This window comes from Thamnophis sirtalis, unplaced genomic scaffold (assembly GCF_051295495.1).
Source record: "Thamnophis sirtalis isolate CommonGarterSnake01/CBP01778 unplaced genomic scaffold, rThaSir2_p1.2 scaffold_11, whole genome shotgun sequence".
Lineage (NCBI taxonomy): Eukaryota > Metazoa > Chordata > Lepidosauria > Squamata > Natricidae > Thamnophis > Thamnophis sirtalis.
Genome location: NW_028261391.1, coordinates 4,325,855 through 4,341,235, shown reverse-complemented (window position 1 = coordinate 4,341,235; position 15,381 = coordinate 4,325,855). Strand labels below are relative to the sequence as shown.

General features: G+C 48.0%; 1 protein-coding gene across 1 annotated transcript in view; it reads right to left on the bottom strand.

Moving 5' to 3' along the window:
- Positions 1-5,041: 5,041 nt before the first annotated feature.
- CHRNG (cholinergic receptor nicotinic gamma subunit) overlaps positions 5,042-15,381 on the bottom strand; it is a 29,014-nt gene continuing 18,674 nt past the window's right edge. Inside the window, exons 7-12 of the mRNA XM_087726095.1 lie at positions 12,413-12,616; positions 11,869-11,983; positions 10,599-10,713; positions 9,390-9,597; positions 8,037-8,170; positions 5,042-5,289 (exon numbers count right to left, since the gene is read on the bottom strand). Of these exons, the coding sequence (XP_087582221.1) occupies positions 5,122-5,289; positions 8,037-8,170; positions 9,390-9,597; positions 10,599-10,713; positions 11,869-11,983; positions 12,413-12,616 (944 nt within the window). The 3' untranslated portion in view covers positions 5,042-5,121. The remainder of the gene's footprint in view (positions 5,290-8,036; positions 8,171-9,389; positions 9,598-10,598; positions 10,714-11,868; positions 11,984-12,412; positions 12,617-15,381) is intronic.

The window sequence follows — 15,381 nt, the reverse complement described above, 5'->3', positions numbered from 1 at the left end:
TACTAAGGTAAGGGGTCTCCAAGCTTGGCAACTTTAAACCTGGTGGACTTCAACTCCCAGAATTCCCCAGCCAGCAAAGCTGAATCTCCAAACTCCAGTGAGAGGAATTCTGGAAGGCCTTCCTTCCTTCCTTCCTTCCTTCCTTCCTTCCTTCCTTCCTTCCTTCCTTCCTTCCTTCCTTCCTTCCTTCACCATCTCCTTCCCCCCTTTCCTGCCTCCCTCCCTCCCTCCCTTCCTTCCTAACTCCTTCCTTCCCCCATCTCCCTCCTTCCCTTCCTTCTCTGCCCCTCCCTCCCCTCCTAACTTCTTCCCTCTCTACCTCCCACCTTTCATCTCCCTCCCTTCTTTCATAACTCCTTCCTTCCTTTCCCCATCTTCCTCCCTTCCTTCTCCGTCCTTGCCTTCCTTCCTTCTCCATCCTTGCCTTCCTTCCTTCCTAACTCCTTCCTTCTTTCCACCATCTCGCTCCCCCCTTTCCTCCCTTCCTCCCTTCTTTCCTTCCTTCCTAACTCCTTCCTTCCCCCATTTCCCTCCCTTCTCGGTCCCTCCCTTCATAACTCCTTCCTTCCTTCCACCATCTCCCTCCCTCCTTTCCTTCTCCGTCCTTGCCTTCCTTCCTTCCTAACTCTTTCCTTCCTTCCTTCCACCATCTTGCTCCCCCCTTTCCTCCCTCCCTTCCTCCCTTCTTTCCTTCCTTCCTAACTCCTTCTTTCCCCCATTTCCCTCCCTTCTCGGTCCCTCCCTTCATAACTCCTTCCTTCCACCTTCTCCCTCCCTCGTTTCCTTCTCCATCCTTGCCTTCCTTCCTTCCTAACTCCTTCCTTCTTTCCACCATCTCGCTCCCCCCTTTCCTCCCTTCTTTCTTTCCTTCCTTCCTAACTCCTTCCTTCCCCCATCTCCTTTCCTTCTCGGTCCCTCCCTTCATAACTCCTTCCTATCTTCCACCATCTCACTCCCTCCTTTCCTCCCTCCCTCCCTTCCATCTCCCTCCCTCCCTTCCTAACTCCTTCCTTCCCCCATTTCACTCCCTCCTTTTCTTCCTCTCTTCCTTCCTTGAAGATTTATGGACAAGCTGGCTGGAGAATTCTGGGAGTTGAAGTCCGCCCGGCTTAAAGTTGCCAAGGTTGGAGACCCCTGTACTAGAGGAAGATCACTTAAACATGAGCCAGCCGTGTGCAGCCGCTGCCGAAAAAAGCTAATACCATCCTTGGTTGTGTAAACAGAGGCATAGAATCAAAATAAGGTATTAGTTCTGCTTGATAAAGTCTTAGTAAGGCCACAGCCAGGATTCTGCATCCAGTTTCAGTCACCATGTTACAAAAAAGATGTTGAGGCTTTGGAAACAGTGCAGAGAAGAGCAATTAAAAGCCTGGAGATTAAAACATATGAGGAACGGTTGCAGGAACTGGGTATGTCTAGTTTAATGAAAAGAAGGACCAGGGGAGACATGATTGCAATCTTCCAATCTCTCAGGGGTTGCCCCAAAGAAGAGGGAGTCAAGCTATTCTCCAAAGCATCTGAGGGTAGAACAAGAAGCAATGGGTGGAAACTAAGCAAGGAGAGAAGCAACTTAGAACTGAGGAGAAACTTCCTAATAGTGAGAACAATTAACCAGTGGAACAGCTTGCCACCGGAAATCATAGGCGTTCCATCACTGGATGTTTTTAAGAAGAGACTAGAAGAGTTACTTACCTGAAAGAGTATAGTTTCTCCTGCTTGAGCAAGGGGGTTGGACTAGAAGACCTCCAAGGTCCCTTTCCAACTCTATTCGGATTGAAATTAAATGTAAATAAGTCCGCGCCGTGCAGGAAAATACATCTGCATTGCTTTTATTTTGAAGGCAACTGCTCCTTGTTGTTTTTTCAATTTACACCTCTGTGTGTGTGTGTGTGTGTGTGTGTGTGTGTGTATGCCTACGCACCTTCACAGCCTTGGTTACTTCAGCCCTTCACAACATTTTGGGTTTCTCAGGCAGCCCCTTGGGAAATTTAATTGCACCCCCATCTTCCAAGCAAAGTAGCCCCCCAGAAGGGTTAACATGGACCATGAGGGTAGGCTCCCTGGAGGAGAGATTTCCCTCACTAAAAAGCTCTCTCCTTCAAATTCTTTCACTCCCTCGACACTCCTTTCTCTTAGCTTCTCATTTGATTTCCCCCTTTTTGAAATAATATCATTTGTAGTATCTTGTCGGTAGGAATTCAATCACGCCTCCTTTTGGGATAAAAGACACTTGCAATAAATCACCTTACATTGCAAAAAAAGAAAAGCCAACACAGTTCTAGGCTGCATCAACAGAGGGAGAGAATCAAGATCCCGCGACGTGTTAATACCATTTTATAAGGCCTTGGGAAGGCCACACTTGGAATACGGCATCCAGTTTTGGTCGCCACGATGTAGAAAAGATGTGGAGACTCTGGAAAGAGTGCAGAGAAGAGCAACAAAGAGGATTAGGGGACTGGAGGATAAAACACATGAAGAACGGTTGCAGGAATTGGGTGTGTCTAGTTTAATAGAAAGAAGGATTAAGGGGAGACGTGATAGCAGTTTTCCAATATCTCAGGGGTTGCCACAAAGAAGAGGGAGTCAAGCTATTCTCCAAAGCACCTGAGGGTAGAACAAGAAGCAATGGCTGGAAACTAATCAAGGAGAGAAGCAACTTAGAACTGAGGAGAAATTTCCTGACAGTTAGAACCATTAATCAGTGGAACAGAAGTTGCCTCCAGAAGTTGTGAATGCCCCAATATTGGAAATCTTTAAGAAGATGTTGGATAGCCATTTGTCTGAAACAGTATAGGGTTTCCTGCCTAGGCAGGGGGGAGGACTAGAAGACCTCCAAGGTCCCTTCCAACTCTGCTATTGTATTGCAATAAATCACCTGATTTATTTTAAAGAAATCCTCTTTTCAAAACATTTGTAAAAATTATTATCGCGATAGATCACACGGTCAACCAGATGGTGGATTTGGCCTTTTTATCCACCTATCGAGTCTTTCCTAAGAGACAGGCAGATGTTATGTGATGATATGAAAAGGATCCCTTGCCGGATATCAGCTGTTCCATAATACAAATAGTCCTCGCCTTACGACAATTCATTTAGTGACCGCTTGAAGTTATGGCGGCCCTGAAAAGGTGACTTGTGACCATTTTTTTGCACCGATGATCGTCACAGCATCCCCAAGGTCACCTGATCAAGATTCGGATGCTTGGTAAGTGACTCACGTTTATGACGGTCGTAAGTCGAGGACGACCTGTAGCAGGATTTAACGAAGGGAAAGCAAACCCACCCCTTAGGACTGCTGCGGCTGCCTTCCGAGTACCAACACAGGAAGTCCTCAACTTACAATGATTCATTTTGTGACCATTCTAAGTTACAACGGCACCGAAAAGAGAGACTTACAATTTTTTCACACTTATGACCGTCGCATCACCCGGATCATGGTCACCTGCTCAAAATTCAGACGCTTAGCAAGTGCCTCATATTTATGACGGTTGCAGTGTCCTGCGGTCACGTGATTCCCCTTTTCCGAACTTCTGTCAAGCAAAATCAATGGGGAATACCAGATTCACTTAACAATTGCCCAGTGGCTGATAGGACAGCACTCCAGAGGGTCAACGTCATTGCCCAGAGGGTTACGGGTAGCCCTCTCCCCTCTTTGGAAGAGCTTTATAGCTCCCGCTGCCTCAAAACATCCTTAAAGATCCATCTCATCCTGGGCTCCCTTTTTTTTTTTGAACTATTACCATCTGGCAGACGGTACAGGGCAATAAAAACAAGGATAAACAGGCTGAAAAACAGCTTCTATCCCAGGGCAGCAACTATATTGAATTCTACGCAGTGGTAGGTTACGACCGGTATACCCTGGTACGGGTGTACCGGTGCCTGCTGGGAGTATCAGGTACCGTTCTAGTATGGTGCTTCAGAGGGGCCCACTCGCCCACTTGCCCGCCCTCCTTATCTGTATTTGAGCTGTTCAGGGCTTCTGTGCACGCACACAGTGTATAGGGCGCCTGCGCGACACTCCGCTGAGCAGCTGGAGCATCGCAGAGGCGTGGAGCATCGCTGGCGGTAAGTACACATGCACGCACTGTGTCTGTGTGTGCGTGCATGCTGCATGCATTCATGTGCTGGACGCCTGGCCCCGTTGCACCGTACTGGTTGCAATGGGATCCAGAACCCACCACTGATTCTACGGTATAAGTGCAATATCGGGTTTTTAATTTCCATGAAGTAGAATGTAAAGGATGTATATTTGCGTTTTTATTTTTATAATTGTAATGTACAGTGAAGATGGCCTTTAATTTAATTGTACCAGGTGCAAGGACAATAAAGTAAACTAAACTAATAGTGTTGTTATTTTACGGATGTGAACCATTCTTAACAACTGTGGCAAGAAAGGTAAAAAAAAATAAAATGGGACAAAGCCTTTGTGAATTTTGCCCCCTATTACGACTTTTCTTGCCAGTGTGGTTAAATGAATTCACTGCACTTGTTAAGTTAGTAACATGGTTGTTAAGTGAATCTGGCTTCCCCATAGACTTTGCTAGCCAGAAGGTCGCAAAAGCTGATCACATGATTCCCCCCAAGGCACCACAACCATCATAAATATGAATCAGTGGCCAAGCATCTGAATAGCAATAGCCCTTAGACTTATATACTGCTTCACAGTGCTTTTACAGCCCTCTCTAAGCGGTTTACAGGGTCAGCCTCTTGTCCCCCAACAATCTGGGTCCTCATTTTACCCACCTCGGAAGGATGGGAGGCTCAGTCAACCTTGAGCCTGGTGAGATTTGAACTGCCAAACTGCAGGCAGCCGGCAGGCAGCAGAAGTAGCCTGCAGTACTGCACTCTAACCACTGTGCCACTGTGGCTCAATGTTGATCATGTGACCCCAGGGATGCTGCAATGGTTGTAAGTGTGAAAAATGGTCATAAGTCACTTTTTTCAGCACCGTCGTAACTTCAAACAGTCACTAAATGAATGGTTGTAAGTCGAGGATTACCTGTATTTCTGCAAGATGGGGTAAGTCCCCCCCAAAGGTTTTGCATTGCAGCCTTGTTCTCTGTATGAAATTGCTCCAAGGAGAGGACCCAGCTGAGATCTGCGGATCCAATTCCTGGCCCACTACTCGGGCAGATATGTCCTCGGATCTCCCGCAAAAGGTTTGGCTGGAGCTTGGTTGAAGTGAGCTATCAGGAAGACGCCAACGGTGCCGAAGACAAAAACGGAGGCCATGATGAGGAAGCAAACACGGTCAATGACTCTCCCCACCAGGATCCATTCCTCGTTTTCCTGGAAAAGAAGAAAGAAAGAAATCAAGGGAACTCGAAAGAAAAGTTAATTTTCCTGGAAGGAAGGAAAAGTCAGGGGAACCACAAGGCGGAAGCTCTCCAAATGTTGGGGTGGAGAAGAATGGAGGACCCCAAAGATATCCTTATTACCCTGGGTGTACAATATAGAGCACAGGTGGTATTCTACCGGTTCAGACCAGTACGCCCGAACCGGTAGCAGAAATCGCGGCTGGCCCTGCCCACTTGCCTCGGCTCTATAGCCTCGCATTCAGGCCCTTTTTAAGCAAAAAGCGCATGCACAGAAGGCTTAGTGCATGCACGGAGGTGGCCCGTGAGAGGGGGGAGAGAGAGAGAGAGGGAGGGAGGGAGGGAGGGATAGAGAGAGGGGGGGGGGGAGAGGACAAACCCCAAAGCGCAAAGCTCTTATCGCTTCGACTCCGCTGCAGAGAAGACAAGCTTTTGCACACTCGTGTGTGCAAGAGAGGGGGGGCTTTGAGCGTGACAACGCACCCCTCGTCTTGTCGATTTTGACACACGCGCACACACCCTCCGCAATATCATTGCTGGAGAAGGAAGCAGCTAGCCAAAGTTTCCACTGAGCTGGAAACCTTTGTAAGGAGGAAAGAAGAGGGGGGAGAGGACTCTTTTCTTTTAACAGGGAAAAAAGAAATTTTCAGAGGTGGTAAAACGGCCGACAATTTGGACACCTTTCATGCAAAAAAAAAACACAAAGCAAAATAAGTTTCCCGGCTGAACAATTTGTTTTCCAGCACTTTAAATCTAACTTATTTATGGTCCAAATGGGGGTGGAAAAAAAAAACTGCTAAGGGAAATAAGGAGAGAGAGGTTGAAAATACACCGAGCTTCAGTCTGATGATCAATTTCGGCTTGCCAGAGAGAATAGATGGATGTGATGGCCTGATTGTTTTCTCCGATTCGGGTCTAAAGAGAAATGCTGATAAATGTCTATTTCCTTTCCAAAGGAATGAAGCCGAATGGCGAGATTTCCAGTTTTTCTTTTTTCTTTTCCCCGAAGACTTTTTAACCTGCTTCTCAACAAAACCTAGAAGAACAGGCAGCGAAGCTCCAGATGTGAGAATTAATCTCCATCAACATAAAAATGCACAAGACATTCTAAATTTGGAGCATCCCGGAAATGAATCCACAACCATTTAACGGATTAACAAGAGTTGGAAGGGATCTTGTAGGTCATCTAGTTCAGTGTTTCTCAACCTTGGCAACTTGAAGATGTCTGGACTTCAACTCCCAGAATTCCCCAGCCAGCGAATGCTGGCTGGGGAATTCTGGGAGTTGAAGTCCAGACATCTTCAAGTTGCCAAGGTTGAGAAACACTGATCTAGTTGAACCCTCCTGCCTGAGCAGGAAACCCTACATCAGTGGTGAAACCGGTTTTGTGGGCATGGCTTGGTGGTGGGGATCATGTAACTGTGTGTGGCCAACTTTTTTTTTTACTTTTTAAAGCCTTTTTTCCTACCTATTCACCCAAACTGGCCGGGGAAAAAATACTTTAAAAAGTGAAAAAGAGATCGCAAGGCTCACAGCTGACCCACACAATTCTCAGAAGCATTTTTTAAACTACCGGTTTACAGAACCAAGGACAATCGTCCCTACCGGTTCGGCCGAACTGGAAAGATTTCACCCCTTCCCTACACCATTTCTGACAAATGGCTGTCCAGTCTCTTCTTGAAAGCCTCCAGGGATGAAACTCCCATGAATTCCGAAGGCAACGTATCTTCCATTGAATATAGAATAACAGAGTTGGAAGGGACCTTGTAGGTCATCTAGTCCAACCCCCTGCCCAAGCAGGAGACCCTACATCATTTCTGACAGAGGGCAGTTCATTCTCTTCTTGAAAGCTTCCAGGGATGAAGCTCCCACAACTTCCAAAGGCAACTTCTCTTCCATGGGTTGATTGTTCTCACTGTCAGGAAATTCCTCCTTATTTCCAGCTTGAATCTCTCCTTGGTCATTTTCCATCCATTATTCCTTGTCCGGCCTTCGGGTGCTTTGAAATAGCTTGACTTTTTCCTCTCTGTGGCAGCCCTTCAAATACTGGAAGATGCTATTATGTCTCCCCTGCTCCTTCTCTTCACTAGACTAGCCATGCCCAGTTCCTGCAACCTGTTAGGAATATAATTCTAACGGCTGGGTTGGCAATATATAAATCATGTAACAATGTTGTACCTGTTTCTTTAAATCATACTGTAAAATGTGATTGGTTGCTGTTTCCCTCAATCGGCCATAAGAGGGAGCCAGAATAGAATGACTGTTAGTTCTCTGTTCATTAGATGCTGGGCTGATCTGATCTGAGTGTTTTGGAAGCTGGCTGTTAGAAAGTGCCGTGAGCTATTGTAAGTTTTGCAACTGCTAGCAAACTTTGAATACTGAACTGATTATATGATACTGGATTATGTTATTTGGATTATCCCTTAACTGAAAGACATTGATGACTGACTGTCTTATCCATTTATGACTTGGACTGTTTGATGGACTCTGATACCTCTATTTCCACGAAAGTAAAAGCCTATTTAAACTGCAGTGTCTCTGTATACTGGTTTGTGTGTTCTCCAACACAACTCTCACAACGCTTCTCTGAAGGCACTCACTGTCCCAACGGGGAGCTCACCTAACACGACTGTTCATTGTATGTTTTAGCCTCCAGTCCCTTCATCATCCCAGTTGCTCTTTTCCGTTAATGCAACTTAGAAAGTAGAACGTGGCACTTACGCTATCAAAATCGTTCTTCTCTCGCAAAGTCTTGGTGATGTGGTTGCAGGCATTCACACAGGACTGGATTTCTGGAGCGGCATGACGTAGGCTTCTGCAGAATTCCTGGGGTCCTCCGTTCTCCAGGCCTTCTCCTTGAAATGGAAATCAAAGTAGAGAAACATCAAAGACCAAGAACAAGAAGTCGCTCCGAAGAATTAGCAATTTCTGCCTGAACGTCTAATGCTCTTCCGTCAGTGCAGCACTTACATTGACACAATGTTCGACTTATGAGGCGGCTGGAATCTCCATTGCTAATGGAGGCAATGGATGGAAACTAACCAAGGAGAGAAGCAACCTAGGACTAAGAAGGAATTTCCTGACAGTGAGGACAATTAACCAGTTAAACTACTTGTCTCCAGAAGTTGCAGATGCTCCAACCCTGGAAGTTTTAAAGAAAAGATAGAACAACCATTTGTCTGAAATAGGATAAGGTTTCCTGCTTGAGCAGGGGGTTGGACTAGAAGACCTCACAGGTTCCTTCCAACTCTGTTATTCTATGATTCTTGGATGGATAAATAAGACACATGACAGACAGAAGGATGGGTGGGTGGAGATGGTTAGATGGATGGATGGAGGGAGGGATGGATGGATGGGTTGGATGGATGGATGGATGGATGGATGGATGGAAGGTTGGATGGTTGGATGGATGGATGGATGGATGGATGGATGGATGGATGGTTGGATGGATGGATGGATGGATGGATGGATGGATGGTTGGTTGGTTGGTTGGTTGGTTGGTTGGTTGGTTGGTTGGTTGGTTGGTTGGTTGGTTGGTTGGATGGATGGATGGATGGATGGATGGATGGATGGATGGATGGATGGTTGAATGGATGGTTGGATGGATGGATGGTTGGATGGATGGATGGATGGATGGATGGATGGTTGGATGGATGGATGGATGGATGGATGGATGGATGGATGGTTGGATGGATGGATGGATGGATGGATGATTGGTTGGATGGATGGATGGATGGATGGATGGATGGGTTGGATGGATGGATGGATGGATGGATGGATGGATGGTTGGATGGATGGATGGTTGAATGGATGGATGGATGGATGGATGGTTGGATGGTTGGATGGTTGGATGAATGGATGAATGGATGGAACAGCTTGTCTCCAGAAGTTGTGGGGGTCCAACACTGAAAGTTTTAAAGATGAGATTGGACAACCACTTGTCTGAAATGGGATAGGGTTTCCTGCCTAGGTAGGGGATTGGACTAGAAGACCTCTATTCTGATCTACTCTGATCTTCCCAAACCATTGCCTGTTAACCCAGCCAGGCTTCCCTCCAGCCTGCCAGAAGCTCACCGATCTTGGCCAGGAGGCTCTTCATCAACCCGTCTCGTTCCTTCTGCCTCTGAAACAGGAGTTCACTGCGGGCTTTCCACAGCATGTATTCCTCGGCTTTGGCCATCAAATTCAGGGAGCTCCGTCGCCGCACAAGCCGATTCCCATCGGGGAGGGAGATGCGTCTCATGTGCATGCCCAGGTAATGGGGCACCAGGTGCAGGAAGACCTACAGAGCCAGGCGCTGAAACACTTTGGGAAGTGGGAGCGGAAAGGAAAGCCAGGGAAACTTTCCATTGATTCACCGGGGGGGGAGGGGAGGAGATGGGGGCAGGGAAGAGACCAAACACGGGTAGTCCCCGACTTACAACAGTCTGTTTAGTGGCCGTTTAAAGTTACAACGGCCCTGAAAAAAGTGACAGATTATCATTTTTTATAAGTATAATCTTTATTGTCATTGTACTTAAACACAACAAAATTGGTTTTTCACACAACCGTTGCAGCATTCCCGTAGCCAGGGGTGGGCTGCTCCAGGTCTGCCTGGGTTTGGGAGATCCTCTAGCGAAGATTCTGCACAATTCTGCACAATTCGGCAAACCACCAAATCCCACTCCTGGCTGGCCACCCCCATCCCTCCCCTCCCAAGAGCCAAGGTGGCGCAGTGGTTAAAAGCAGCACTGCAGGCTACTGCTAGATCAGCAGGTCAGCGGTTCAAATCTCACCGGCTCAGGGTTGACTCAGCCTTCCATCCTTCCGAGGTGGGTAAAATGAGGACCCAGATTGTTGGGGGCAATATGCTGACTCTCTGTAAACCGCTTAGAGAGGCCTGAAAGGCCTATGAAGCGGTATATAAGTCTACTGCTATTGCTATTGCTCTCCCAGGAATCTCCACAAAGCCCGTTTTGGATGCCATGTAAGTGCATGGAGGCTTGGGTAAGGGGGAAAAATGGGCCTGGCTGGCTGGGGAATTCTGGGAGTTGAAGTCCACAAGTTTTAAAGTTGCCAAAGTTGGACATCCTCTGGCGCAGGCTGTCATTTACAATCAGTGGGGGCCTCCAAATTAGATCAATTAATGTAAATAAATCAACACATTTTAAAAAAAGAAAAAAACCCGCAGCTAATCTTGACTCGAAGGTACCAAAAATGTAAACAAAAGCCCAGGAACCTGGAGGAGGCGGGCCCAACACTCATCCTTTGCAGGTGGGAAGCAGAAGCCTCCTTTGGACTCACCTGTCGGATTCGCTTGGACATCACATGGGTATTGGGCGTGCGCAGAGAAACGTTGAGGACGATCACAGCGTTGACCACGATGGTAATGGTCACCACCAGAAGGAAGGTTAAGTACCTTTCAATGGGAATAGGATGACGCTGTTTATCTTATTGATTACCTGTCTGTCTGTCCATCCATCCGTCCATCCATATCAGTGGTGGGTTTCAAAAAAAATTCGAACCTACTCTGCGGGTGTGGCCTCCTTTGTGGGAGTGGCTTGCCGGCCATGTGACCTGGTGGGAGTGGCTTGTCGGCCATGTGTATTCTCTCTCTCTCTCTCTCTCTCTCTCTCTCTCTCTCTCTCTCTCTCTATGTCTATCTCTCTCTTCTTCCCTTTTTCATTTTTTTCTTTCATCTCTCTCTCACTTTTTCTTTCTTTTTTCTTTTTTTATTTATTTCTTTCTTCCTTTCTTCTTTTCTCTCTGTGTGACTCTGTGTGTGTGTGTGTGTGTGTGTGTGTGTGTGTGTGTGTGTGTGTGTGTCAGTGGTGGGTTTCAAAAATCTTTGGAACCTCTTCTGTAGGTGTGGCCTGCTTTCCGGGACCACTGGTGGAACCTCTTCTAACCGGTTCGGTAGATTTGATGAACCGGTTTTAACGAATAGGTGCGAACTGGTAGGAACCCACCTCTGATTCATATCCATCCATCCATCCATCCATCCATCCATCCATCAACCTCTATCTTTATCTCTACCTATTCCTCCCTCCCTCCTGCCCTCCCTCCCTCTCTCTCTCTCTCTCTCTCCTTTCTTTTGTCTCTGTCCCTTTTTCCTTTTTTTCTTTCATCTCTCTCTCACTTTTTCTTTCTTTTTTCTTTTTTTATTTCTTTCTTTCTTCCTTTCTCTTTCTCTCTCTGTGTGAGTGTGTGTGTGTGTGTGTGTGTGTGTGAGAGAGAGTGGTGGGTTTCAAAATTTTTTGGAACCTCTTCTGTAGGTGTGGCCTGCTTTCCGGGTCCACTGGTGGAACCTCTTCTAACCGGTTCGGTAGATTTGACGAACCGGTTCTACCGAACTGGTGCGAACTGGTAGGAACCCACCTCTGATTCATATCTATCCATCCATCCATCCATCCATCCATCCATCCATCCACCTCTATCTTTATCTCTACCTATTCCTCCCTCCCTCCTGCCCTCTCTCTCTCTCTCCCCCCCCCTCTCTCTCTTTCTCTCTTTCTCATTCATGCCTTCTCCAGTATCCAAATTTTGTCCATTTTGGGGGGGGGGGGAAACTCACTTTCCAATGAGAGGCACTGCCTGAGATGTTTCGGGCACCTTTTTAGCAACCAGGATAAGGAAGACGATCTGGGCCAAGAGGACGTTGATGGAGACCGTGCACTTCTGCCCGCCGGCTGCAGAAAGGAGAGACCGTTTGTTCTTCTTGTAGCAGGGAAGGAAAGCGGGAAAGAGGAAAGAGAGAAGGGAAAGGAAGGGGAAAGGGAGAGGGGAGAAGAGGGAAGGGGGAAAGTGGAAGAGGAGAGGGGGAAGGGGGAAAGGAAAGCAAAAAGGGAAGGGAAAAAGGGAAAAGGAAAGGGAAAAAGGGAAGGATGATACTCTCACAATATTCTGGCCCCACTCTGCAACTGAACCCCAGCAATTTTAGAAGAGGCCCCCATGGAACCCAATTCATGCTCTGAATCTCTGTCTCTGTCCCAATGCAATTTTTTAACTTTCCCTCCCAGGCTGCGTTAGGATTCCTGGGGCTGGACTGGAGGATCTCCCAGATCCCTTCCCTTTGATGAGTCCAAGAACTGTGGCCACGAGGCCAACAGGACGCTGACCTTTGGCAGGCAGGAAGTAGACCAGCAGGGCTACGAAGGAGATGAGCACGCAGGGGATGATGATGTTGACCACATAGAAGAGAGGCTTCCTCTGGATGATCAAGAAGAAGACAATTTGCTGGTACCCAATGTCGCTCGGGGTGGAGTGTTCAGCATTCACAACTTTCTTGGCCGGACGGTGTTTGATGGCCCACTCGCCATTCTCTGCCGGAAGGATAATCGGATCAGCCGTAGCGCAGCTCACTCCTCGAAGGTCTAGAACAACTCTCTGGGACCAGCTCACTGCATCCAACGCACTGCGTCCAACTCATCACGACCAACTCACTGCGGCCAACTCACCATGTCTAACTCACCATGTCCATTCACTGTGTCCAACTCACTGCATCCAACTCACCGCAGCCAACTCACCATGTCCACTCACTGTGTCCAACTCACTGCGTCCAACTCAACATGTCTAACTCACTGCAGCCAACTCACAGTGTCCAACTCACTGCATCCAACTCACGGCAGCCAATTCATCATGTCCACTCACTGTGTCCAACTCAACATGTGTAACTCACGGCGGCCAACTCACAGTGTCCAACTCACTGCATCCAACTCACTGCGTCCAACTCAACATGTCTAACTCACTGCAGCCAACTCACAGTGTCCAACTCACTGCATCCAACTCACGGCAGCCAACTCACCATGTCCACTCACTGTGTCCAACTCAACATGTCTAACTCACTGCAGCCAACTCACAGTGTCCACTCACTGTGTCCGACTCACGGCGACCAACTCACAGTGTCCATTCACTGTGTCCGACTCACGGCGGCCAACTCACAGTGTCCAACTCACTGTGTCCGACTCACGGCGACCAACTCACAGTGTCCATTCACTGTGTCCGACTCACGGCGGCCAACTCACAGTGTCCAACTCACTGTGTCCGACTCACGGCGGCCAACTCACAGTGTCCACTCACTGTGTCCGACTCATGGCGGCCAACTCACAGTGTCCACTCACTGTGGCCAACTCACGGCGACCAACTCACAGTGTCCACTCACTGTGTCCGACTCACGGCGGCCAACTCACAGTGTCCAACTCACTGTGTCCGACTCACGGTGACCAACTCACAGTGTCCATTCACTGTGTCCGACTCATGGCAGCCAACTCACAGTGTCCAACTCACTGTGTCCGACTCACGGCGGCCAACTCACAGTGTCCACTCACTGTGGCCAACTCACCGCAGCCAACTCACCATGTCCACTTACTGCATCCAACTCAACATGTCTAACTCACTGCAGCCAACTCACAGTGTCCAACTCACTGTGTCCGACTCACCACATCTAACTCACCGCAGTCAACTCACCATGTCCAACTCACTGCATCCAACTCACTGTGTCTGACTCACCGAGTCCAACTCACCATGGCCAACTCACCCTGACCAGCTCGCCACAGCCAACTCACCATAGCCAACTCATTATGGCAAACTCACCTTGGCCAACTCACTGCAGCCAACTGTCAGGTTTCCAAATGATGTCACCCATTCAAAAAAGAAATGTGCAAAGTCCATCAAATTTCTTTTATTTAGGTAGACATCAAATTGGCAAAGTCCGTTGCAGTTCCAGATCTGGCACAGACCGGAATTACACCACATAATATTGTAAATTAGAAACATCCCTCCAAATTCCCATTCTCCAATATACACTCAAGCCACATTTCCAGGTGTCTTCCAACTCCACTTTCCATTTTCCCCAAAAGCAGCCTCTGTTCCCCTGAGGAAGAAGGCCACCTCGCCAAAACAATCCTCACTATCTATTCGCTCAGAGAGTACCAAGGACCCCACAGTTCTCCTCCTCCTCAGCCTCCTTTCTGCAAGCCCCACTCCCTTGCAGCACTGATGATGTTACCTAGTTGGGTAAGGGAACGTCTGCAAGAAAACCAGAGAGCACTAACAATCCCACAGTCCCCTCCTCCTCCTCCTCCTCCTCCTCCTCTTCCTCCTCCTCCTCCTCCTCCTTTCTTCCAGCACTGATGATGTTACCTAGTTGGGTAAGGAAACATCTGCAAGAAACTAGAGTGCACTAACAATCTCACAGTCCCCTCTTCCTCCTCCTCCTCCTCCTCCTCCTCCTCCTCCTCCTCCTCCTCCTCCTCCTCCTCCTCCTCCTCCTCCTTTCTTCCAGCACTGATGATATTACCTAGTTGGGTTATGAAACATCTGCAAGAAACCAACCAAGCTCAGAGAGCACCAAAGACCCCACAATCCTTCTTCTTCCCCCCAACCTCCCCCTCCTCCTTTTTGCAAATGCCCTTCCCTTCCAGCACTGATGATGTTACCTAGTTGGGTTATGAAACGTCTGCAAGAGACCAACCAAGCTCAGAGAGCACCAAAGACCCTACAATCCTTCCTCTTCCCCCCAGCACTGATGATGTTACCTAGTTTGGGGTAACGAGACCTCGATAAGAAAACCACCAGGCTCAAACCCCTCCTGTCAACCCTCAGCTACCAATATTCTGCTTTATTGTCCCACGAGGTCTCCAGGTGTCCCTTAGAAGAAGAAAAAAACCCGAAATCCGTCTCTTTCCTTTCCTTCTCTCGTCTGTTATGCCCAGCCAGGCGTAACGTATCATTAAGCTGCTGATGGTTTTCCTGCATTGTCTCCCAACCCCATATCATCTGCCCGAGCAACAGCTTTTGAACAGGGGGGGCGCAATGACTGGCTTGGAATAAAAATGAAAACCAGGAAATGCCGCTTGTGTTTTCCATCTGCCGTTAAAACATGACGGAGACCTGTCAGCCTCTGCAGGGGTTCAGAATTTGGAGTGGGTGGGGTGGGAGGGAGGTCCCCAAGGAAGCAGCATATCGACGTCTCCATCAGCTGCAGGAGAAGACAAGGGAAGACAAGTCCTTGGCTGCAGACTTATTAAGATGCAGCAAATTCACACGCGCAAAGGAGATTTTTGTCAATCCCTTTAACCAGCTGGGG